This window comes from Neopsephotus bourkii, unplaced genomic scaffold (genome assembly GCF_033783945.1).
Source record: "Neopsephotus bourkii isolate Nb327-2 ecotype Australia unplaced genomic scaffold, CSIRO-AGI_Nbou_v1 NB_1825, whole genome shotgun sequence".
NCBI classification, from domain to species: domain Eukaryota; kingdom Metazoa; phylum Chordata; class Aves; order Psittaciformes; family Psittacidae; genus Neopsephotus; species Neopsephotus bourkii.
The window spans coordinates 544,135-570,171 of record NW_026902298.1 but is presented as its reverse complement, the minus strand read 5'-3'; the positions used below and the strand labels follow the sequence as shown (position 1 = coordinate 570,171).

The following is a 26,037-nucleotide window of genomic DNA, read 5'->3' as shown; positions in this document are numbered from 1 at the left end:
GGGTTGAAAGGCAGCAGAATTAGAGGGCTATGAAATGCTGAGTTTAGGAGTGGTTGTTAGAAGGTAATAGGATGGAGGAACATTGTGTCTGGCATATGATAGAAAGATGGTACATAAGGTAAAGTTGATGAAATACAGCTGAGGAATAAGACCATGATTTACAGAAGTATCTATACTATTATTTGAAGTATTCCCTTCAAAATAAGTTATTTATCTTCCAAAAAAAGCAGGAATCTGGCAGTGCAGATGTCAGGGCTGATGGTTGCCTGTGGTTACACGTGCACAGCTTTCGTGAACCCTTCAGTGCCTGCAACCAAATGTGCCATCTGTGTTCTTTGCTGCTTTGCTTTACTCCTTTTTACCTTTTGTCTCCTGTTTCCTTTTCTATTTTCTCCTTTTTTTTTCTTTTGTTTGGGCTCCTCAACCCACAGCGAATTCCCTTTTGCTTGCTCAGACTTTGGTGGCTGATGCTGCTTATTGCCGGCTCTTTATTAACTCCTTCCTTTGCTTCCCAAAGTATCTCTCAAACCCTTGTCCTTTACCATGTTCCCTGTAAGACTTCTGGTCTTCCAGTAATGCCACCTTCAGTGCCACCTTCCCCTGCTGATGCTCCAGTCCTTGGGATGGCTCCAGGATGCCTGCCCAGGTTAGTTAACCCACTGCCTCGCTGAAAAAGCATTTCAGCCATCTGTCTGCAAGAAGATAGTTTATGCCCTTTCCAAGTGAAAGCCTCCTAAACACACAGAAACAACCATAAACACCAAGTTTATGGGTTGGAAGCCATTTATGCAATCAAAAAGCACAGAGTAGTTCATGTCATTTTATAAAAGCATCTAATGTTTAGGTATCTCCACCATCTGTAGAAGGAGCCTAGAGAACTGACTGAGACTAGAGGTTAGTCTGTAAAGGACTAACATTGATATAGTCATCTGACTGTATTAATGTCACCACGGCTGTTCCTTGGCTTTTCAATTAGTAATCCTAATTAGCTAGAAGTTGTGTAGGACCTCAGCTTGGATTTTCTGGTGACTTGTTTTAGCCCTTGAGGAAGTCCAGCCTGTAAACCTTCTTGTGCTTTGCAAGCAAGGGGAAACTGGAGCTCACTCAAGAGCATCCCATCAACATAGCCATCAGCATCAGCACATCCTGAGGAACTGTGTTTAACTGTAGCCACTAAGCCCTTGATATACCAAGCCAGTATACCCCAGTATCACCAGTGTGGCTGAGCCTCTTGCTTGGTACATGATAGTCCTGTGGTACCTGTCAGAGAGGCAGGATCTGAGCACTTCACACGAGTGTGTGTATCTTCCCACTAGCTGGCTGAGAAAGGACAGTGCTGGCAGTAGGACTGCTGCTGGTGGGTAAGGGTGAATTGGAACTGGATGATCTTCAGGTCTTTTCCAGCCCTAAATGTTCTATGATTCTGATTCCCTCCAGCAGCGAGTGGTTTTCTGGATCCACAGTGTAGATCTAACTCACATCTGAATTATACCAGTGCGAGACTGAAGTGGACAGGTTTGTTCCAGACTAATGTTAAGTGTACCACAGATCAGACTCTCTTGCACACAGAATTCATTATCCCATCATTATCCTCTGGCCAGACCCAGTAATAACTATGCATGTTCCTATAAGATATGATGCAGCATGTGAAATAGCTCCAGTGAAAATTGCTACAGTACCATGCAATTAATCTGTGCATTGACACTCAGTAGCAGAAGGATGTTGAAACAAAACCCAAGATCTGCAGGAGTGGACCCATTTAACATCTCTGAGAAATACCTTGCAGCAGCACTTGTCAGATTGGTCAGATGTAGTTTCCTCTGTGTGTCCATGCTGTACTGGGGGTGTTTTTAAGAAACGCTGCTACACAGGGACATACATTTTAAAGTGTGTCAGTGGCTGCTGAAATGGATCCTGTCATTGTCGTTTGAGACTCGGAATGCTGGATCAAAAGTTGATTAAAATATTTAGTGCACAGAGGTAATCTTCTGTGTTCTAAAATTGCTGGCATATGTAGCAATTCTCATTGTTGAATCTTTTCAAACCTTGCTGCATTCCCAAACACTTTGTCTTAGTTTAGATGGAAATCTAAGGTTTTTTTCTGCTATTCCTGTGCAGACTGGTTCCTCCCACAGAGACAGGAGTAGGCATTTGAGAGCAGCTTCAGTGCTATGAGATAGGTGCCTCAGGGCCATCACCAGCCAGTGGAAGAGGTGAAGAAGATCAAGAGGGAAAGGATGCTACCTTGAGGCTTCTGCAGACTCTGCTCTGGCTTTGGGTGCCTCAGTAGAATAATTAACCAAATTCCAATCACATACATCCGCAGTATGTACATCAATTTGGCTTCAGAGGTTTTAGTGGTGATAACCTGAGGTTCAAATAAGCCAGTTTAGCTCTCACTGTCCAGGTTATATCAGCTGGTTTGTGAAGTTCAACTTCTAAACTAGGCGTGTGAAGCTATAAACACAGTGTTACTTTTTACCTGAAGACTGGTACAAGCATGCCAAAATAGCAACTTAAAGCAATTTTGTGAAAGCATTTCCAATTCCAAAAGAATACAAACATATGGAATAGTGTATAGTGCAATACATTTTCAGTTTCATAGAATCATAGAATGGGTTGGAAAGAACCTTAAGATCATCCAGTTCCAACCCTCAGCAGGCACACCTCACACTAGGCCATGTTGCCCAAGCCCCTGTGTCCAACCTGGCCTTGAACACTGCCAGGGAAGGAGCATTTGCCACTTGTCTGGGCAATCTGTGCCAGTGCCTCAGCACCCTCACAGTAAAGAACTTCTTACTTATACCCAACCTGAACTTCCCTGTTTCAGTTTGAATCCATCACCCCTCGTCCTATCACTACAGTCCCTGATGAAGAGTCCTTCTACAGCATCCTTGTAGCCTCCTTCAGACACATTGAATACTTCTGTTTTCTACAGCAAACATATATGAATCTGAAATTGGTGAAAAATAGAACTCTTCCACTTGTTCTGGTGATGCAAAGTCTTGGCATATCCATGCTCTCATGTAGCAAGAGTTCTTGCATTTCCTCACAGTAGGATTCTTCACAGAAATAACTGGTAATTACCCTGTCACCCCTTCACTTGGCTACAGCTGTAGAGATATCCGACAGTAGCAGACTCTTGTTTAAAATGGCATCGACTCAACTGCAACTCCCAAAGGTCACCATCATTAAAATCTAGGGCATGAGTTTTACACGTGTCTCTAGGATCATGCAGATGAAGGAAATAATGTACAGGGAAGGAGATTTCAGGAGCTTTCAAAGCACTTGTTATATAATGCCTAAGCTGGTGGGGCTGCAGAAAATAGAAATGTATGGAAAAGAAAGGGAAAATTATGTCTGGGGTCAGGCAAGGTAAAATAGCACTTGGGTTGTGAGGTCAGGGCTGCCCCTCGTCTGCAGTGCCTGCACTTGCTCATGTTGTCCTTCCTCCAGTATTGAACATTATTACTCATTTGCTCCTCAGAGCAGCCTTCCAGTATCTCAATGGGGCTACAAGGATGCTGGAGAGGGACTTTTCATCAGGAACTGTAGTGATAGGACAAGGGGTGATGGGTTCAAACTGAAACAAAGGAAGTTCAGTTCTTCTACGTATTGATTATCATATCTGTTTCTTGTAATTTTATATATGTTCTATTAAATATCTAGATAAACTCTTACAGTGTCTTTCCCCGTTGCTCCCCCCACATCCTTCAGTATGCTGCCAGTATCTCTGACACTGCCTGTTTTGTGCCAGGTTACATATGAGGACCCACTGAGACAGTTGCTATAAATCCATATTGGACCATTCATTGCAGTGTCCTTGTTTTGCGTGGAATTTTTGATTGTGTGTGCACCTGCCTTATAACTGAATGGGAAGTTGTCAAGGTTGCAGATTTTATAATCCCAGACTGGTTTGGGTGGGAAGGGACCTTAAAGCTCATCCAGTTCCAACCCCTGCCACGGGCAGGGACAGCTTCCACTAAAGCAACTTGCTCCAAGCCCCTGTGTCCAACCTGGCCTTGAACACTGCCAGGGATGGGGCAGCCACAGCTTCCTTGGGCAACCTGGTCCAGTGCCTCACCACTGTCACAGTAAAGAATTTCTTCCTTATCTCCCACCTAAATCTCCCCTGCTTAAATTGGAACCCAGTCCATTTTTAACAGATTAATAGTAGGCATTGCATGGGAAAGTATGCACTGTAACTGCCTGTGCAAAGCACACAGAGCCAGGAACTGAGAAGTGTTTTGTCACTGATTGCAAAACAGCAAGGGTGTCACAGAACAATCTCTGGTAGGAAGAGCAGGGGGATGGAAAACAAAAAGAGACTTATAATTGCTCTAATAGCCTGTAAATGATGAAGCAGATACCCTGCCTAATAGTCAGGAAATTCACATTAAGATCCATCTCTCAGCTTGACCTTACAACAACCAGGTCAGACAAAAGTCCCAGACTGTTGGGTAAGATACGATCTTATACGAGAAGAGGGAGAAGTTGACTCTTATGAAGAACCTGATAGACACTTGGCCACCGATTTAATTATGATTAGGTTTGGGTGTAATATGTTTCCATGGCAATTGTCTCATAATTATGGAGTTCTCAGGGGGATAGTAGGAAAGAAACACAAATAAAAGAACCAGGAGAAATGTTTGATCTTTTCTAGCACTGCTGCAAATGAGTGGGTTTGATATGGAAGTGATTGGGAGGTATTCAGTGACCCAGAGCATACGCATTTCATTTAGATGATCCTCATGGTCCCACCAGCAAAACTGGAGAGTATGGAAGGGGAAAAGGAGGAGACAGATAAGAAGACTGTGCCTAAGAATGTAATCATTTACAATGTAGAGAAGTAGATTGTGATCTAACTAATTCCTTGGCTTCAGAGGTCTTTAGTTTGGATTTACATTAGTGTAAACAGGATCATAGCTGATGCAGAGCTGGATCACTGAACCTTATCTAGCCACGAAAAATGTATCTGGCATTTCCTGCAGTGTGTGGTATATTATGTCACTGGAGTATTTGCAAAATCACATCACTTGAAACTCAGCCTCTTTGGAAAGGGGAGTTAATGGGGAAAGAGGATTTTTTTCATGCGATGTTTGATGTCTTTCTTTCAAGTGTAACTTCCAACCTCCATCAGATTGTGGTTTCATTCTAATTTAAATCATTAGATTCAGGGCAGGACAAGGTAATCCATCCTGAAGCAGAAAAAAAGTCAATGCAAGTAGGTGTAATTAGTAGTACTTTCCTCTGGTAAGTCAATGGTGTAGAAAGAACTCAAAACCCACTGCAGAGTACATTTGTTCTTCCTAATATATTGCGACTCCCTCACAGCTTTATAATGAAGTTGTTTAGATCTCCTCTAGGAATACTATATCCTTTTCTTTTCCTGGTTAAGCATATTGACAGGCTCTAATATGAATAATTTTTATCTAGCAGGAAAGATCCAGACAAGAGACTCATGTGGGCAGCAGGAGTTTTAATTCTCTTCTTTGGTGAGAACCAAACTAAGCCTTTGATGAAGTGCTGACTTCACACTGCACGTTTGTACTGAGTTTATTGCATATATTTTATAGGTGTAAATCCTTGGGGACAGTCTCTCTCTATCTGAACTTGCTTCCAGCCCCTGAGAGGCTGCGTACAAAGATGTCTGTGCTTTATATGTTGTGCATTACTCCTTTGCATTCATTTTGATTCACCAAGAGAGTACTCTTTTCTTGACAGCTTCAGTGACATGAATTGGGGAAAGGAAGTAGTATGCTAAAAGATGAGAACATGACTACTCCATGACTACACACCAGTCAGGGTATTTGATTCATAAACTTGAACTAGTGGGAGTAGGGAGAGTAGGTGTAGCATAAATCAGCATCTGAAAGGAAAGAACCACCAGCCAACAAACCACACAATTCTTTCTGCAGTACTCTTAAGATGCTTCTTTTCTGGATGCTGATGTAGAAGCAGATGTTTGACCAATAATATCTTAACACAATTGAGACTGATGGTTTCACATACTTGTGTTAGTTTGGCACACTTTGCTCTACATGCATGGCATTTTTTGGGTATTCCACCCACTTCCTTTCTCTCACCCTTTACATCTTGTTGGATTCCTCTTTCCAGTCTTAACTTATCCAGCCTTGACTATTGCCTCTACATACTGTATTGGAGAAGTTTCTGAGTAGACCTTCAACCAAGTGCTGGGGTGCACCCCTGGAGTGTGAGCAGAAGGTCGAGGGAGGGAATTCTCCCCACCTGCTGTGCTCTGGGGAGGCACCCCTGCAGTCCTGATCCAGCTCTGGGGCAGCAGCACAAGAGGGACGTGGAGCTGTTGGAGCTGTGAGGAATCACATTGCATAACTGGCTCAGAACTAAACCCCAGTTACTTCTGGTCCTGAGATCTGAGTGGTAGATAGCACCCCAGTATCGCACCCCATCATCACACAGCACAGTGTGGACCCCTTGGTAGCAATCTCTTTTGCCAGGGTCAGTGTGTTTGGCATCAGGTTGAGCTTTGTGCACCACAGCTTAGATCGCTGTGTTCTGTATCAGAAATGCACGGTGTGTGAAAGCTTATGAAAGGCTGTTCAGCTCATTGGTGAGCTGGAATCTTTCATTTTCCCACAGAAAACCACTTTGTTGTATGTGTTGTGCCAGATACTGAGTTTCCAGACAGCCTTCCACAGCTAACATCTACCTTGTCTTCATCTGCTGCTAAGTTGTTTGAGCCACAAAGCTGTTCCTTGTCAACCAGAGCTTTTGTTCTGCTTCCATACCTGTTCACTTGGCATGCTTTGTACTTAGAAACCCTTTTGGAGTCAGCAGAAAGTTTCTTAGCTAAGAGATAGAAATGCTATTGATACATGTGCATGGATCCTTGCTCGATCTGATGGAGATGGTGATCTCTAATGAAGGCTTCCTGTAGTGACAGCCAGAGACAGGTTCTGCAGAGGATGAATCAAAGTGTCTTGATTTATTTGGATGCAAGTGTGATTAATCTTCCAGTCCTCAATTCCGAATGGCTCATTATCACACATTGGTGTCGGGATGCAAACTTCTAACTAATGTAATTCCTTGGAATCCATTGATTCCTGCTGGATTGCAGAGGGAATTATAGAGTTACTCCAAACTTTGGTGACTGTAGTATGTGTATAGAAAATATAGGCATCAAAGTATGTGGCTGTGATGACTCGCAGGGTTCCACCCACACCTTTGACACCATTCACCATCATCTGAAAGCCGTTTGACTGGAGAATTCCCTCATCGTAAGGTGTATGCTGTCTTCTGTGGATGATCTCATGGAGATTTGAAGTCCTTTAGAAGGAGCAAGAAAAAGAAGGTTCTTTCTGCACAGAAGGAGGCTTAAGCCATGTGTCACTTCACTGGAGCTTTAATAATGATTCCTAAAAAGAGCTGAGCTTCCTTCCAGACAGGAAGATGACTGTGTGCAGTTCTGGTTCCTCAACATAATAAGGACATGGAGCTGTTGGAGCAAGACCAAAGGAGGCCACGAGGATGATCAGGGGCTGGAGCACCTCCTGTATGGAGACAGGCTGAGAAAGTTGGGGCTGTTCAGCCTGGAGAAGAGAAGCTGGATGGAGACCTCACAGCAGCTTCCAGAGTCTGAAGGGGGTCTGTAAGGATGCTGGGGAGGGACTCTTCATTAAGGACTGTAGTGATAGGACAAAGGGTGATGGGTTCAAACTGAAACAAGGGAAGTTCAGGCTAGATATAAGGAAGAAGTTCTTTACTGTGAGGGTGGTGAGGCTCTGGTACAGGTTGCCCAGACAAGTGGTAAATGCTTCATTCCTGGCAGTGTTCAAGGCCAGGTTGGACACAGGGGCTTGGAGCAACCTGCTCTAGTGGAAGGTGTCCCTGCCTGTGGCAGGGGGTTGGAACTGGATGATCTTAAGGTCCTTTCCAAGCCAAGCCACTCCATTCTTGAATGTGTGTTCATCAGAATGGAATCAAAATCACAGAATCCCAGACTGGTTTGGGTTGGAAGCGACCTTAAAGCTCATCCAGCTCCAACCCCTGCCACGGGCAGGGACACCTTCCACTAGAGCAGCTTGCTCCAAGTCCCTGTGTCCAACCTGCCCTTGAACACTGCCAGGGATGGGGCAGCCACAGCTTCTCTGGGCACCCTGTGCCAGCGCCTCAGCACCCTCACAGGGAAGAGCTTCTGCCTAAGAGCTCAGCTCAGTCTCCCCTCGGGCAGGTTCAAGCCACTTGTCATCAAAGAATTCCCCTCAGTGCCATGCAAACCCTTTCCTTTTGAAATCCTGAAACAATTGAGCTCAGCCATCCACTCTTCATTGCCACCACAGGACCCAGCGTTTCCCACTGGTCTCATATTTTTGCTGTCTTTCTGGTGTTGATCTCTGTACCATAGGCAAAGCTTTCATATCTTGCACACATATTGCTAGCTAGAGGCCTGGAGAAATGAAATGCACAAGTTGATGTGTACTTAGTCACAAATCTTTGTGCTCCACCTTTTCGTTACTTCAGAGTTCACTATTTTAATGTACAAATGGAGCACAGGTCCTTTCATCATTTCATTACCTTTAATTATAGGCATAATAATCTTAATATGGAGCTCTGTTATCAGATGCTCTTAACTAATTAATACTGTAAATTACTTGGAGAATCTCGGCTGAAAGTTTCCATGCAATAAAAAATAGTATTTATGGGGTTTTCATGTTTTAAAAGCATCATGTCCCAAATAGGGCAAATACCACTTTAATTCTCTGCTAGACACTGTGCAACTACGCAGAAGCTTTTGGAGGCTGTAACTGATGGCTTTACTACTGTGAGTTTAAAGACATGGAGGTGTAAATCCTCTGCTGCCTAGAGTTTTAATATGAGGTCAGGCTATCTGTTGAGCCAGAAGATACCATCAGAGTTGAGTCTGGGGTTCACTTCAGGGAGCAGTCTGGTGCTTTGCCTATGGATCTTCTAGGCTGGATTTAGGCAGGAGAGTTTCAGAGAAGTTTGATCATCTACTTCCAGCCTTGCTGGTTTATATGGCTGATAAGATCTGTGTTTAAGGACAGTTTAGCAGGGATTTGGGAGTTCACATTTGGCTGATGTGGGAAGATCAGGGATGGTCTGGATAAAAACTGATAGTTCTGAAGGAAAACTGTAGAAGAGATGAAGGTAACCTCGTCCCTCTGTCACCGATCCTTTCTTCAAGGCTAACCTTTCCCTGCCTTACTCTTGCTCTTCTCTGGTTTTATGTGTAATTTTTCAGTGTGATGGGGTTTTATTCCTCACTGCTATATCCACAAACCCTCCTCATTTGTTTTCCTCCAGTGAGGCATCAAATGCTGATTAATCTCAGAGCATCCTCAGCCTCTAAATCCTTCCTTAGGAGCCATACACTGCCCTCACAGCACACAAAACTTGCAGCTGACATCAAGAGGTAGTTGCAGATCAAGGGGAGCACTGACAATACAGGAGGTTTGCTGCAGATCAAGGGCAGGGGATTGCTGTGGGAGGTTCTGCACATTCCTTTCCCAATGGTTACGCTGCCAGGGAGCCAGGCTGCTGATTTCTTCCGGCGAACACAGATCTGTCCCTGTCACGGTTTGATCACTGCAACTGAAGGATAAAGAAAGTCCTGTCTGGTTTCCACTATTAAAGTTCCCCTTAAGTATTAAGGTGTTGTTTTTTGGTTTTGTTTTTTTTTTGCAGAAGATGAGTTGTACAGTTCCATTTAACTAAAGTCTTTCTGAGTTGTGCTGTTGTCTGCAGCAGTCAGGGCTTCATCCTTGATGCAGAAGGCGTGATGGCCTTCCAGTGCTGAGAAATGATTCTTTCCTGTAATTGGGATAGCATCTAGTATACATCTGAAGTGCTTTAGGAACCCTTAGAATAAAAGTAAGTAATCCAAAGCTCTATGCATAAAAATAGTGTGTGGAATTTAAGCCTAATAGCTAAAAATATCCAGTCATTATTCATTTAAATCATGTTATTAAGTAATTCATAGAATCACAGAGTGGTTTGGGTTGAAGGGACCTTAAAGCTCATCCAGTTCCAACCCCTGCCACAGGCAGGGACACTTTCCACTAGAGCAGCTTGCTCCAAGCCCCTGTGTCCAACCTGGCCTTGAGCACTGCCAGGGATGGGGCAGCCACAGCTTCTCTGGGCACCCTGTGCCAGCGCCTCAGCACCCTCACAGGGAAGAGCTTCTGCCTAAGAGCTCATCTCAGTCTCCCCTCGGGCAGGTTCAAGCCATTCCCCTTGGCCTGGCCCTACAGGCCCTTGTCCCAAGCCCTTCTCCAGGTTTCCTGCAGCCCCTTTAGGCACTGGAGCTGCTCTAAGGTCTCCCCTTCAGGAGCCTTCTCTTCTCCAGGCTGCCCCAGCCCAGCTCTCTCAGCCTGTTTTCAGAAATGCATATTTTGGAAGAAGCTCCCTCAGTAGACTCAATCACATGTGTTGTGTTAACATTCCTAAAGCCCTCCAGCCAGTTATTCATCCCACTGTTCAATTTACAGCCTGTGGTTTATGATGGGTCCATTCCAGACCATACATCATTCAGCTGGGAGGTTAGGGGAAGCTCTGAGACTGCAAAGGGAACCAACAAAAAAAAACCTTTATCCCATGTATTTGACTTAGAGATAATAAAATAGATCTTTATGATCATCCCTTTAATTAAAGCCAACCATTTTGTCACCCTCACAGAGTTGTGCCAGTCAGTGCCTGTGGCACACAGTAAACTGCTATTAACAAGATTGACCCTAAAAAAGCCAGGCAGTATTTTAATACAACTCCATACCCCACTTGATTTGTTCTGTTTAAAAAGAGATAGAGGGGGTATAAATATTATAGCAAACACTTCCAGTATGAAGCCAATATAATGTTTTTGTTGCTCAGTGACTACCAATGTTTGACACACAGGTTTCACATAGAGTTGAAATGTATATTGCCAGGATACATGAAGGCCATATAACATCCTCCTTCTAGACCAACCACTTATAGGTCTTTGACAACGCACACATGATATTATGCTTTATTGTTATGATAAAGCCCTGGATAAGGTGCAGGTGTATGTATGTGTGGCCCATCTCCACAAGCTGCTGATCCTCATTTCTGAACCATGCCCTGCTCACGTTTTGTTGAACAATATCATAAGAAAGTGATTACTTTATTTTGACAGCTTTCCTAGGAAGCTCTCCTGAACTGCTTCACGAATGTCAAGAGCACTTAGAGAAAGTAATGAAAAGAACCATAGAAAATTCATCTTCCATGATAATCTGAGCTTTAAAGTCACCCGCTTCATGCCAAAGCGTTATCTGAGTGCACTGTCACTCTCCTCAACAGCCCCATGCTGCGGGAATCCTCTGCTAATATTGGACTTCAGTTACTGTTAGGAGTGTGTATTTCCAAAGCTCATCCTTACAAGAGCGAAGCACCTGGCTTCAGGGGTCTGTATCAATATTGTTAGTTCAGGGCTTCAGTTTAAAACATTCATGGACAATTTTCCAAGTTCACAGATGTCATCGGCTGGGATAAATGGGAAAAGGCCCCTAACTGCTGTTTGTGCATCCCCAGAGCATGAGCAGCAGGTTGAGGGATGGGGTTCTCACCCTGTGCTGCGCTCTGGGGAGGCACAAGGAGGGGCGGGGGAATGGCTTGAACCTGCCCGAGGGGAGACTAAGATGAGCTCTTAGGCAGAAGCTCTGCCCTGTGAGGGTGCTGAGGTGCTGGCACAGGGTGCCCAGAGAAGCTGTGGCTGCCCCATCCCTGGCACTGTTCAAGGCCAGGTTGGACACGGGCTTGGAGCAAGCTGCTCCTGTGGAAGGTGTTGGGACTGGATGATCTTTAAGGTCCCTTCTAAGCCAAACAGTCTGTGAGTCTGTAATCTCCCCACTGACATACTTCTAGCTATCAGTAATGCAGTGGCAGTTTCACACATGGGCAGTTTGTAGACTTGTGTCTATAAAGTGTGACTTGCAGAAATAGATATGCATCTTTCACACCTTTTTCTATCTTCTGCACTTTATTTGAACTGCTATATAACCTGGTACAATGATTTTCCTCAGCTCCTCCTAGGATAATAAGCACTAGGATAATAAAGTATAATTCTGATACAACTTGCTTTTTTGCATTTTGTTTCAGGAAAGCCAGGGCAGTCTTTGTGTTCTACCAAAACCCTTTTCATTTATTGCTTTTAAATTAGCCCTTTCTCGAGATGAAAGCTAATGGGCAGCAAGCACCACTTTAATGTAGGATGCCAGTAAAGGCAAACCCACTTGGTAGAGGAACTTAGTTCTGTCTCTATAGCACTATATGAGTCTGTGCATATGTATAACAGGGCAGAGAGCTCTACAAAGGTACTTTCAGAATAACAGGGTAAAAAACTATCATCAGAACATATAGGAATGTCTATAATATTATAATCTGTTAATATTGTGGTGTCTGTTTATTTATAGTTGATATTGGAACTAGATGATCTTAAGGTCCTTTCCAAGCCTAACCCTTCTATGATTCTATGATTCAATGATTCAGTGATTCTATGGTTCTGTGATTCTATGATTCATTATAAGCTTGAGATATATATCATAAAATGTGGAAGTAAAAAGAGACAAGAATGTGATAAATGATCCTAACCACAAATAAGACTCATCATGGCTATTTCCTCCTGGAAGTGTGCTGCCAGAGGGACTGTTAGTAACAAGATACTAAGGGATGAGGTGTCATGGATAGACAGACAAACAAACACTGGGTAAACTCCATTGCCCTTCTGCTGTGACCAAAGCACTGCATTGCTGAGGGATGCCTTGACAGATTCATTGTTTTGATTTTCTTTTAGTGGCCTCTTCAAGTGTTAATAAAACCATAAAAGTTTGATGTCTGCTTCCGAGTTATTTGGAGCGCAGCCTCCTGCCATCGCGCTTCCCAGAATGTCAACTAGAACCTGAAGGGAAAGGTCATGGAGCCCCGCTCTCACAAATCACATCCCTGTGCCAAAGGGAATAAGGTTTTTCCACCTGTGCAGAGAGATTTTACACTTAACTGCACCCATGGTTTTTGCCAAATGAAATCAGGCAGCTTCTGTAGACAGGGTGGGGGGTGAAGGCATTAATCACTGTGACAGGCATCAGCTCTCAGCGTTGTCACCAGTTCGTGTTGCACTTTGGAGGTAATTAAAAGAATTGGATTTGTTAAAGCTTTAAAGGCAGAAAAAGACATGAAAAAGAGGATGGGGATGAGGGGGCAACAAGGGAAGAACTAGCAAGCTTTTCCTGTGCTGCTGTTTGGTGGCATCCAGGTGGCACCATGTGCAGAAGTTGATCCAAAGTCATGATAAAAATCTCCATTTGCCAGCAGGGACTCGAATGGGTTCATTTCTGTTGCTGCCAACGTGGAATTTCCCCATTTCTTTCTGTAGAGTAAATAATTAGAATCATTAGTGCTCATTGGCATTGTGCTACGCCACATCATGGCACGTTCCGTAAGCACTTTGCTGTGAAAGAATGGAATTGTGTGTTTCCAGAGACTGAGTCATTTACCAGCCTGGGATATATATAGATGAAATGGATAGGGACAAATCCCTTCCTCAGCTCCCTGGTGGCTTTGGGTACTACGTGTCCCTTAGAGATGGGAATCCAGACCCAAAGGTTTCAAGTTAACTTTGGATGGCTTTAACCTGCCAGAGGGGAGACTGAGATGAGCTCTTAGGCAGAAGCTCTTCCCTGTGAGGGTGCTGAGGCGCTGGCACAGGGTGCCCAGAGAAGCTGTGGCTGCCCCATCCCTGGCAGTGCTCAAGGCCAGGTTGGACACAGGGGTTTGGAGCAAGCTGCTTTAGTGGAAGGTGTCCTTGCCCGTGGCAGGGGTTGGAACTGGATGAGCTTTAAGGTTCCTTCTAAACCAGACCGTTCTGGGATTCTATGATTGAATACAGTAAATTCTTAACATGTTTTTGCAGCATTTTGATCTTTCACCCTAAGAGTTGGTGCCTGGTCCTGTCACACAGTCAAACTGCACAGAACTTGTATCGCTGCCTATCTGCAAAATGACAGTCTCTGTATCATCACTGATAACAGCAATGTAAAATGTCTGTAAACCAGACTATTTCCTCAGCTACTGTCAATAGCTTTGCTGGTGGAGCTGGGGGTTTGTCAATTCTGTTGTTTGTGTGCAGCTAAAGTAGAGCAGTGCTGCAGTTTAGACCAGAGTTTTGAAGGGCATAAGCAAAATTGAGACTGTTCATATTATTTTAGGGAGAAACAAGCAAAAATCAGGTCTATATTTCAAAGCTTTTCCAATATAGGTATATGAAAAAACAGAAAACCAGTATTTGACAGAGCTGCGTTGGCAAAAGCCTGAGTTTATCTGCTATTGCAGCAGCCAAAAGCACCTTTTGTGGAGGTACTTTGGTTTGAGGAGCTGCTTTACACAAACACGTCAGAGATTTGCCAGTGTAACCATACCAGCTAACGAGGTCTGGTTTGGCCACAAGGCTGAACTGTGTGGTTTTCTGTTTGTTTATGTATTTGTCTCCATATGCTAGTGTATGGAAGAACCACACAACAAACACTGGAGACAGCATGTGCAAGTAAACCAGTTAAGCTCTCAGTACGAAAGAGTTCCTCAGTGCCTCAAGTCAATGAAGTGAAGACATCAGAGAAATATGGCACATTTCTGTCAAGGATAACCTTAGGTGTAATAGCAGTTGTGGTTCTTAAATGTGCAGTGGGGAGGCAGCAAATGTGAGTTGTTTCCATTTCTCCAGGCCTTTTATGCATGAGGGATGGCACCCAGCTGCTTGTGCTGAGCCTGTGCAAGTTGGACACCACTGAGACGTGTGAGGGATAATCATCCAAGTGCCAGAGGCACTGCCCAAATCACAGCCACTGGGTCAGCCTGGCTGACTGCAAATGAGGTTTAGGATTTATATATATATACATTATATATATATAACTTAAAAAAAAAGACACACATGCTTTCAGCTGAGGGGCCATCAACATAAGGTTGTGGAGCTGTTGGAGCAAAGCCAGAGGAGGCCACAGAGATGCTGCGAGGGCTGGAGCAGCTCTGCTCTGGCACCAGGCTGAGAGAGCTGGGCTGGGTCAGCCTGGAGAAGAGAAGGCTCCTGAAGGGGACCTTAGAGCAGCTCCAGTGCCTAAAGGGGCTGCAGGAAAGCTGGAGAGGGGCTTGGGACAAGGGCCTGTAGGGACAGGCCAAGGGGAATGGCTTGAACCTGCCTGAGGGGAGGCTGAGCTGAGCTCTTAGGCAGAAGCTCTTCCCTGTGAGGGTGCTGAGGCGCTGGCACAGGGTGCCCAGAGAAGCTGTGACTGCCCCATCCCTGGCAGTGTTCAAGTCCAGGCTGGACACAGGGGCTTGGAGCAAGCTGCTCTAGTGGAAGGGGTCCCTGCCCGTGGCAGGGGCTGGAACTGGGTGAGCTTTAAGGTTCCTTCCAGCCCAATCCACTCTGGGATTCTGTGATTCTAAATACCAAGGATCAAATGCTTGGGGAAAAGCACAGGAATGTTGTATTTATGTTTGTAAAGTAGCCTTCACAGAACTGGATGAGCTTGAAGGTACCTTCAACTCCAAGTAGTCTGTGATTTTCAAAAGTACTGACTAGCTACATAGACTCATAGAATAGTTAGGGTTGGAAAGGACCTTAAGATCATTCAGTTCCAACCCCCTGCCATGGGCAGGGACACCTCACACTAAACCATGGCACCCAAGCCTCTGTCCAACCTGGCCTTGAACACTGCCAGAGGTGGAGCATTCACAACTTCCCTTGGCAACCCATTCCAGTGCCTCAGCACCCTCACAGTAAAGAACTTTCTCTTTATATCCAATGTAAACTTCCCCTTTTTAAGTTTGAACCTGTTACCCCTTGTCCTATCCCTACAGTCTCTCCCAGTCAGAGAAAGAGTCCCTAATGATGAATCCCTACATCTCATATATAGGAAAGAGGGCTGCAGTCTCCCACTTCTTCATGAGGTAGGCTGCAGTTTTCCTGCAGTGCTCCTTTTTCAGTAAGCCCAGCAAACACCTGGAGTCTGCAAGACTGCAAGAAAATTTGCTTACTTGGGCACTGTAGAGGCTACTTCCCATGTTTTTGGTAACTCACTTAAGAACTTAAATATGTTATTTCAGTCTAAGTAACTCATTTACACTCTGCCAGACATTCTGGCTTTTTTTTCCACTTTCCCCTGTGTTTAAGGCAATGATTCTTCATAAACTCTCAGACTCTAAATAGTAATACTCTGCTTTGATTTTATTACTCTCTGATTCCCTTTTATGAAGTTAAATAATGAACTCCATGGGTTAAAAGACTGTGTATCATCCTTTGACAGTGAGCTGGACCTTTTTAAAAGCATTTCTTGTAGGGCATTCAATTCAATCAGATGCATACTGATGAAAACACAACCACCCAGAGCTCTTGTTGACTATGTACAGGCAAAGCTTGACAGCCCAGCATCAAACAGAACATTGATTTCAAACCCCACAGTCAATATTCTCCTTTTGCAAAGGCACTTTGGCACTTGGGAGGAAAGTTTGCATGTAATGTACACATCTGATGGGAAGAATGCAGAGGAGGTGGCTAGTTCAGACTTCATTTGGTGTATCTGTTGCGTTTTCTAAGCAGTAAAGATAAGGAAGTGTTGATATGGGCAGTTAGAGAGGTGCTTCATAGGATCACAGAGTGGTTTGGGTTGCAAGGGACCTTAAAGCTCACCCAGTTCCAACCCCTTGCTATGTGCAGGGATGACTCACCCAATATACCTCAGTAAGAAGGTGCAATTCTATCTGCTGTATGGTTTCTAGATTCCCCATTTCCACTTGTTACTGGTTGCAGTCTGTTTGTAGGATGAAGAATGATTGCATTCTTTACACATTTTATGCTGCTGGAGGTCAAGTTTGGATTTTGATACTTAGAGTCTTTCTTCACTGGTCCTGCTATATGTAGCTTTACCAACAGTGTCTAAACTAGCCTTGGATAGTGGCTGGAGACATTCACAGGGACACTGTAGGTAATGTCGTCATGAAAATTCACTTCACGTTCTGCAACTGTTTTGCTATCAACTTAGTATAGCATTCCTTGGAGGAGGAAATCCTCCTCTAGAATGGAGAATATCAATAACAGCTCCCAGATGGAGCAAGGTACCCTCTGGGCAGACATCAGTTCTCCCATTCTGATTTTTCTCGTCATATTGTTCCATTATTTGCTAACTTGGGGGTTAAATATTCTGCTGGCTTTTCATTTTGCAGATGCTGTCATTGGCTTGCTGTGTGTCCGATAGGGCCCCTGCTTCGGGCAGGCAGTGCCACTTTTAACAGCAAACTCTCTGTCCCCCTACAAAGGTGCTGGGGAAGACCTAATTCAGTATTTCCTAGTCCACCTGACCTTAGCTGGCTCATCATGTCAAGGACTGAAGGAATCCCAGCTTCCATACCCACTGACACCCAAAGGAACAGGGAGCTGATGAAGCATAGAATCATGGAATCAAGCAGGTTAGAAAAGCCCTTTAAGCTCATCCAGTCCAACCATTCCCAGCACTGCCAAGGCCACCACTGCCCCATGGCACTGAGGCCTCGTCTCCACGGGGTGTGAACACTTGCAGGGACGGTGACTGCAGCCCTGCCCTGGGCAGCCAGTTCCAATGCCTGAGCACCCTCTGGGGCAGGAACTGGTCCTCAGCTCCATCTAAACCTGCCCTGGTGCAGCTTGAGGCCGGTTCCTCTTGTCCCATCCCTTGTTCCTTGAGAGCAGAGCCCAGCCCCTCCTGGCTCCATCCTTCTCTCAGGCACTTGTAGGGAGCAATAAGGTCCTCCCTGAGCTGAAGGTAGCTCCCACTGCCTGGAGGGCTGTGAGTGTACCTCCGCACCACACTGTAGCATGGCCTTGGAGCTGAAGCAAGGCTCTGAGCTGCTCTGGCAGTTGGATGCAGAGTTCATTACTTCAGATAAGATCTTTTCCTCTCAGTGGGTGGGATTTCTCTGTGTGTGGGTACAGATACAATTGCCCAAAGCCATACCACCAAGTCACTCATCACAACTGCTGTGAAGTTTTAAGTTCAAGGGAGCAATGAGTGATTCATTCCACTTGGCACTACTACAGTGAGCAAAGAGAAATCTTTCCTGTACCTAACCCAGTCAGGCATCAGGCAGTCTGAATATGACCAGACATACAAATGACAAACGTGTGAAGGAACAGGAGAAGGGGTTAAAAAGGATGAGAACCTATTTTTCACTCTGAGCTTTGCCCTGAACACAATCCCCAAAGCTAATGAATCAGAAAGTGTAATTGTTACATAGACTAATTTCAAATCAGTGCTACTCATTAAAGATTGAGGGAAGGAAAAGGAACGTGGGGTTCAGACCTTTTATTTCGATGTTGTCATTTCAGCTCCTCATTGGTAATCCTTTTATGCTTCACAGTTGCTCAATTCTTCATTCACGGGATTCTGTCAAGGCTCTCCACTATGTGCCAAGTGCAAGCTTCATTAACTGAGTTGTCTTTCAGCTCTGCTTTATCTGTGGTTACCAAGCCAGTGTTAGTCAATGACATTTTAATGTTAATAACCAAACCAAACAAAGGCAACACAAAGACAACTTGATTTCTCTTGATTGGTGGTTTTCGCAGTCAGATCTCCAATACTTCATTGTTTGAATCCTGACATCTTTCATCTTCAACAAACTTTGGAGACCCGTTAAGAGAAAATAAGGCTTACAGGGGTGTTCATTATGTTCTAAGCTATTTAGGCTTCCAAAGTAACGGCCTTTCTTCTACAAGTTGAACTTCATCTCTGGGACTCTGTTTCAGTGGCACCTCATGTCTAAGACTGAGAGGGCTCCTTTGCTATTTACAGATCTCTTTTGTTGTCCCAAAACCATCCCCTAAACTGTGCTGCTTGACTCTGGAGAGGTAGAAATTTGGAGGGGCATGGAGGAAGTAATTTACAAGTTCTTTGGTTTAATCCTCACTACTCTGTTAGCTTAGTTGGTCCTTCTGAATAGTGTATGTCAGGTTTTTCATTCCAACAAGTAGAGAGGGAATAATAAACTCCATGTCTTTTTGGAAACCAAACAGGGAAACTGCAAGAAGGCAAATGTTGCGAACCGTCTCTTTTTGAGTAAGCCAAGATAACTTACAAATAGAATCACAGAATCCCAGACTGGTTTGGGTTGGAAGGGACCTTAAAGCTCATCCAGTTCCAACCCCTGCCACGGGCAGGGACCCCTTCCACTAGAGCAGCTTGCTCCAAGCCCCTGTGTCCAACCTGGCCTTGAACACTGCCAGGGATAGTCACAGTTACCTTTCTTATAGTTGGTTAGTAAAGGTCTTTGGGAACTGATACAATTTGTGTGGTTACCACAATGTCCTCCTCCTCTGTAAAGTCTCCTGAGTCCTATGGTGCTCTTATCTGAATAAAGGCTTGCTGTTAGATGTAGAAAGCTGTATCTGATTTCCCCTGTATCCTGCCTATGTGGTGGCATCTGCAAAGATTCAGTGCTGCCTGAGCAGCTACAAATATACAGCATTTATATAGAATATATAGCAGGATAATCAAAGCATCTCCCATGGTATGAGATTCACACACATACGTGATGAAAGAGAGCCCCTGCAGCCAGCTTTAAGGTTCTCCTTCCTATGGGGAAATACAACCACAAACTATATCATTCAAACATTGGGGAACAAGTTACAAAGAGTGTGCAAATAAAGAGACAATTGCAATTGTAGGAAATCAAGAAAGAATTTGCTTTGTAGGCTTCCCTTATCCTTTGCAAATCCCATCGGATTGTTGGTGACTGCAGAGGGTAAGAACCTCGATAGTTTTATTGCATCATGAAAATCCTGCACAGCTGCAGTAATTTTCGATGGGAAGATTCTGTACCTCATGCTTTTATCTCCACCTTCTTTCTAATGTCCATAGAATCCTAGACTGGTTTGGGTTGGAATGGACCTGAAAGCTCATCCAGTTCCTACCCCTGCCATGGGCAGGGACACCTTCCATTAGAGCAGGTTGCTCCAAGCCCCTGTGTCCAACCTGGCCTGAAATTAAGTTCTTTAACTTGAGAAGAAGGAAAGAAAAAGAGATTGTATGGAAGGGAAATAATTGCTAATCCCAGTCCAGGTATGTGAAATTCAGAATGCTCAGACACAATGTAAGTGTTCAGAATTTGTGTATGAATGGACATAAAAATATTCAGGGAGGAAAATCTTCCTAAATGTCAGAAAAAAGAAATACAAGCTATAAAATCCCATGAAAAAGCACATAGACCAGAGTAAGATAGATGTGCTGTCTTTACTTAGCAAAGAAATCACAGACGGTATGCAAATAGAGAATGAAAATGACACATTTTTGCTTGATTCGAAAGCATTATCCATAATAGCATCTGCAATGTGTCTGCAATAATAGGGTGCAAATTGAGATTTGCATAGCAGATCTTTAGGAACAGCCTCTGACTCAGTCTCCATTAGGGAAAGTCAACCCATATCAGGAGAAGTTCATGGAGTGCCCATTGCATATTGCAGGATTTACACTCTTTCCCATTTAACCCTGGGGCCTGCAGCATTATTAGAACATGGAGCTGCTGGAGCGAGTTCAGAGGAGGCCACGGAGAGCCTGCAAGGGCTGGAGCAGCTCTGCTCTGGAGCCAGGCTGAGAGAGCTGGGCTGGGTCAGCCTGGAGAAGAGAAGGCTCCTGAAGGGGAGACCTTAGAGCAGCTCCAGTGCCTAAAGGGGCTGCAGGAAAGCTGGAGAGGGGCTTGGGACAAGGGCCTGTAGGGACAGGACAAGGGGAATGGCTTGAACCTGCCTGAGGGGAGACTGAGATGAGCTCTTAAGCAGAAGCTCTTCCCTGTGAGGGTGCTGAGGCGCTGGCACAGGGTGCCCAGAGAAGCTGTGGCTGCCCCATCCATCCCTGGCAGTGTTCAAGGCCAGGTTGGACACAGGGGCTTGGAGCAAGCTGCTCTAGTGGAAGGTGTCCCTGCCTGTGGCAGGGGGTTGGAACTGGGCTAGCTGTAAGATCGTCATGGGCAAGGACACCTCACACTAGACCATGTCACCCAAGGCTCTGTCCAGCCTGGCCTTGCACACTGCCAGGGATGGAGCATTTACCGCTTCTCTGGGCAGCCTGTTCCAGTGCCTCACTGCTCTCACAGTAAAGAACTTCTTCCTTATATCCAACCTGGACTTTCCTGTCTGAGTTTGAACCCATCACCTCTTGTTGTATCACTAGGTTACTGTTAGTTTTTCAAGATACACTAATCTGGTATTACATTGGTAGGATACACTATTTTTCAGATAAGGCATCAGATAATTGTTGTGTATTAATGACTTAGGAACAGAAACCTACTAAAATCAGGAATAAGTTACCCGTGTCCCATAGAGTCCCACAGAGTATACTGAACTGTCAGTCTCTCCAGTTCCATCAAATAATTTAGTTCTTCTTCATTTCCAGAAAACATGGGAAGAACAAAATCCTTGGTTTTAGTTAAAAACGAATAAATATACCAATATAACTAGCACTGGGTTGGTCTTTCCTAAGTGTTTGCCTTCCCTCAGACTCTTGGCTAACAAATATTTGGGCGTTTTATTCAAAATAGCCCTATTACTGATCTTTCTATCTTTTTTCACCATACGTTGTTTCATTTTCCTGACACCTCAAGTTTTTATGCCACATGCATTTTTTACTCCATTTGAGTACATCTCTTCACAGTACAAACTATTGGATGTTGTTAAATTGTATAACCCTGACACGGTTTTATGGCTTTTCTTAAACTCCCATCTGTGATTTAATGTGTTCTCCGTTTTGTTGTTGACTTAACTATTGACAGTTCTTGGGTAAAACTGGCAGAACAAACTTCACTGGGAGCTGTATATCCATCATAACCTTGCTCTCAACTGTAATCTATCCAGGCTGCTTGTATTTTCCAGGCTTTATCACAAATCAGTGTCACAGATAGATTGCACTTTGCAACCTGTGGTTGTTCATTGGAGTTAACTTGGCTGTCAGGATGGCCTTTTTGGAGTGCTTTAAGCTCTCAGAACTTTTGGGCATGAAAGCCAACAATTTCTCTAGCTGGCTGGGGGATCAATACATATGGCATTAGAGCATATGGAACAAGGTTTGAGTTTGATTTAGGATAGGTGGCATCCCAGCCTCCCTAAAGTGCCTGCACATAAATGAGCGCCGTATGGAACAACTCAAATCAGGAGCCTTAAAGATATTTTCCTTATGTTTTAGATCATCCTCCAAATCTTCAAAACCATTCGAGGCTCCGAACCCCACCACCTCCAATATCTCATGCTCACACCCCAAATCAACACCACGCGGCCTCCATCAATTCCCTAAACAGAGGGAACTTCACTCCACGCAGCAATCCCAGCCCAGCTCCTACGGACCACTCTCTTTCTGGAGAACAACCAGCCAGTGCTCAAGAGCCAGCCCATGCTCAGGACAACTGGTTACTCAACAGCAACATCCCACTGGAGACCAGGTAAGTCATTTTCTTTGGTACTTCACTATGTTCTGACTGTGTGTGCTAAGGATTTCATGGAAAACACTCACATCTGTATAGCTTGCTATTCACTTTATGACCTGGTGTTTGGCTTATGTATTTTGAGCTGTATTTATTATTCCGTGTGTCTTTTTATTTGGACTAGGAGAAGAGGAAATTGCTCTTCCTTCCTAAACTAAAAAAGTTGTCTCTAACAGCTGCTCATAAGGTTATTTTCCTCATTTGAAACGGGGAAGCATAGATTAAAATGTTCTTGGTTTTCTTTATTTTATTTTCCTTTAATGTCTTTTCTTTCTATGTGGTAGGATAAATCAATATCCTATTTAAGAAACTGAAATCAGTCAGTACATTGAAAAGATTTAGCCCTCTAGCTGTGCCTCATCAGGCAGGTGTTTCTGTAGTACATCATTTAGGAGCTTGGTCTTGTTTTACCTGATGAAGAGAGGTTGACTGCAACATTACTGCCCTACAACATTGCTCTAACAAGCATGAAACACCAGTTTTCACCAGGGCATCAGTCTACTAGTGGTGTTTCCATTTAGCTCTTCAATTCTTTTCTACCTATGCCACACATGAAGGATACAACAGGGATGCATGGAGTTGTACTAGCTCATCCCTTCAGTTAGGTCCTATGTAGGTTCTGGAAAAGGGAGCTGTCATCCTCCCTTAGCTTCAGTCCTCCCATCTGATGGTGAGTGCTCCACTTCTTGCTGTCCCACTTGAAACTCAGTTTTGGCATCCTTAGAGCTTTTGCTTCACCATTTCCTTTTCTACTGAGAAACCACTGGAGATGCTGGAGTCATGAGCCCCCATAGTGGTGTCTGGAGAGAAGTCTTCAAAGCCAAACACAATGCACATCCTTATTTGCCTTTTTCCCCTCATTTGTCTTAACTTCTCAAACGAACAAGAAAGATTTTAGACAGCAACAAACATACAATAAGTGAAAACTGAGCCATGAATTTATCACATCCCTGCCTGTGGGAATCTCATTGAGAGCCTGGGACAAAACATACCAGCTTTGCCAGCTCCTGCTAAGAAAGTGGTTTGTAAGGATGAGCTATGCCTGCTGGCCCTCTGAAACTTCCCAAGCAGACCTCAACATCAGATTTCATGGCATTGAAGGGTAATTTATTTCTCTGTGGCTGCTTTATTAAAAAGGCTCATCTAAAAACTGGATCCAAAAGATTAAGGCAAAATTATAAGCGAGTACTGCAAGTGTGATTTGGCAACAGTTTTAGTAATTATATTGTGTTACTCGTTCTTAAATGTATATACCCAAGCATTGATTTTTATGTGTTATTTCTTTTGAGAAACAAGAAAAAAAAGACATTAAGAAATACTTAGGCCCCCCTCCTGCAGCCCTTTTATGAATAATCTATAAGTGTGGAGGAAACCCTGTGCCTTCTTCTAAACCAGGTTGTGAACTCTTTGGAGAAGAGGTAATACACTGATTTAAGAGTGACAAGGCATCCTCACGTCTGACTGGCATGTCTCAGAACCTTACAACTCAGAAGGAATCTCCTTGCTGCTGGGTCAGTGGAGGAATGCCAGAGATAGAAAATAGCTCTTTGCTGAAAATGTCCTGCTCCCATTTGTCCAATGCTGTTGGTAATTCAAGAGGGAGATGGAGAAACAGCTTTACCACATCTTACTAAATGCAGGAGTTCATAGACAACAATTATCTGGGTAGTCCTGGACTGTTCCTGTTAAATTGAAGTGAGTACATCCTGAAAGACTCCCCATGAAATCGTTGTGGATGAAAGGAAGATCTGAAGCAGAGTGTTCATTCTGCAAGTTGGGTCTGTCGTATTACTGCTGTTAATCACAGCTGGAGGTCTACCTGCACAAAGAGATCTTCTGCATCATCTGATGATTCCACTTGCATCACAAATTAGTCACATTTGTAATTGATCCTCAAATTAGCTATTTATAATTCATTAGGTAGAAAACAGGTCGATTCAAGAGTGATTTGGCTTTAGACACACTGATGGTGTTACTTTGCCCAGTGTCCCTTCAGACAACAGTCATGTTGGAAGAGACTGTCTGATTTCATGCCAAACAGCAAATGAGCATGTTTGTAAAGCATGGCTGACAGGCTTTTGTTCCTTTATGAGACAACATTAAGAACATAAAATGTGTTCTAATGGTGTCACAATACAAAGAGGCTTGGCTGTATGTATTGAGCAGTGAATCTAACAAATCTCCACTTCCATAGCCTGCTCTTCCAGTACGCAGAGGTCTTCCATTTCCTTCAGTTGGAATTTTATAGCCACCAAAGACCAGGCTTCAGAGCTGTTTAGCAAACTTGGATACCCAGTTCCATCTCTTCCATGAAGATGACCTTCCCACTGCAAACATTGTGAGAACCTTCACCTAAGAGAATGAAATGTCCAATATGTAAAAAAATAAAGAGACATTAATCCAAGCATTAAGGCCTTTGAAGTATAGCAATAGGAGATTAGAGTAATCTCATGTCAAAAATGGAATTGTATTTCCATTGAATATCCGTTCCTTTTTAAATCCCGTATTAGTCAACAGAGAGAGAAAACGTGAAGAAAAAACTACATCTTTTTAACAGGGATTGTCACAGGCTGTGCAACGTGCCTACAGTTAGGGTTTTATCACTCATTTTGACTGCCCTGGGCTCCAGGCAGTGTTCAGAACTGGGAATTTAGGGTGATTTGTCACTGCCTGGAAATACCCACACTAAAAGGCAAGCAAAGATGTGGAGCACAAGTACACAACTGCCACCATCAGCATATCCCTGTATCTGAGAACTTTTTGTGCTGTGAGAGGAAGATTCCCTCTTCTTCTGTCCCTCCTTTTCATTAGTTTCCCTTTACTCCCTTTTCTGTTTCTGCTCTTTCTTTTCCTCTCTGCTCCCTTTTCTGTTGCTTTAAAAGCAATATATTACCAAGGTTCTGATGAGAGGATCTTTGCTCAACAGTCACTCCTGACAGGTAAGTCAGTTCCTCCCATATTTATTCCTCATTCTTTCTTCTTCTGCGGCCTCCTTTCTGTTCCTTTACACTTGACCTTGCAGGAGCAAATAAATGCCAACTAGATGGACGTCTAGTTGACAAACCAACAGCTTTCCATTCCCAGGGAATTTCATGTGGTAATCATGTAGGGTCAGCTTCTGCCACTACAGCTCGTAATGAGAAGGGGGAGTGTTGTGTAACTAGACAGCTATTCACAGGTAATGTCCAAGGGAGCAGACTCTGTCCAGCCTTCAGAGAGGAGGATATTCATCACCCTGATGACCCAGCGACCTCTCTGTTGCAAAACCATACATGATATGATTGTCTAACCCTGTTTTATTGACAACTGAAATTCATGGAACGGGTTTGACATGGATTTTAACTCCTGATGAACTTGTATTGATTGCTGTGTTGCTAGATGCCTTGCCTCTTACCCATTCAATGCTCAGTGCATGCACACATGTTGCTTCTTTCTGCATTGAATTCAACATCCAACCTTTCCTGCATTCCCAGGGAATGTGAGGAAGCTGCAAACACTTGGGGATGGATTGATGTCTCAAATGCTATGGCACAC

The 26,037-nt window shown here is 44.0% G+C and overlaps 1 protein-coding gene across 12 annotated transcripts in view; it reads left to right on the top strand.

Annotated features, from left to right (window-relative positions):
* TENM4 (teneurin transmembrane protein 4) overlaps window positions 1-26,037 on the top strand; it is a 755,206-nt gene that overhangs the window by 516,202 nt on the left and 212,967 nt on the right. For all 12 annotated transcript variants that reach the window (XM_061343269.1, XM_061343268.1, XM_061343271.1 and 9 more), the window contains one exon: window positions 22,209-22,461. In XM_061343269.1, coding sequence (XP_061199253.1) covers window positions 22,209-22,461 — 253 coding nt within the window. The remainder of the gene's footprint in view (window positions 1-22,208; window positions 22,462-26,037) is intronic.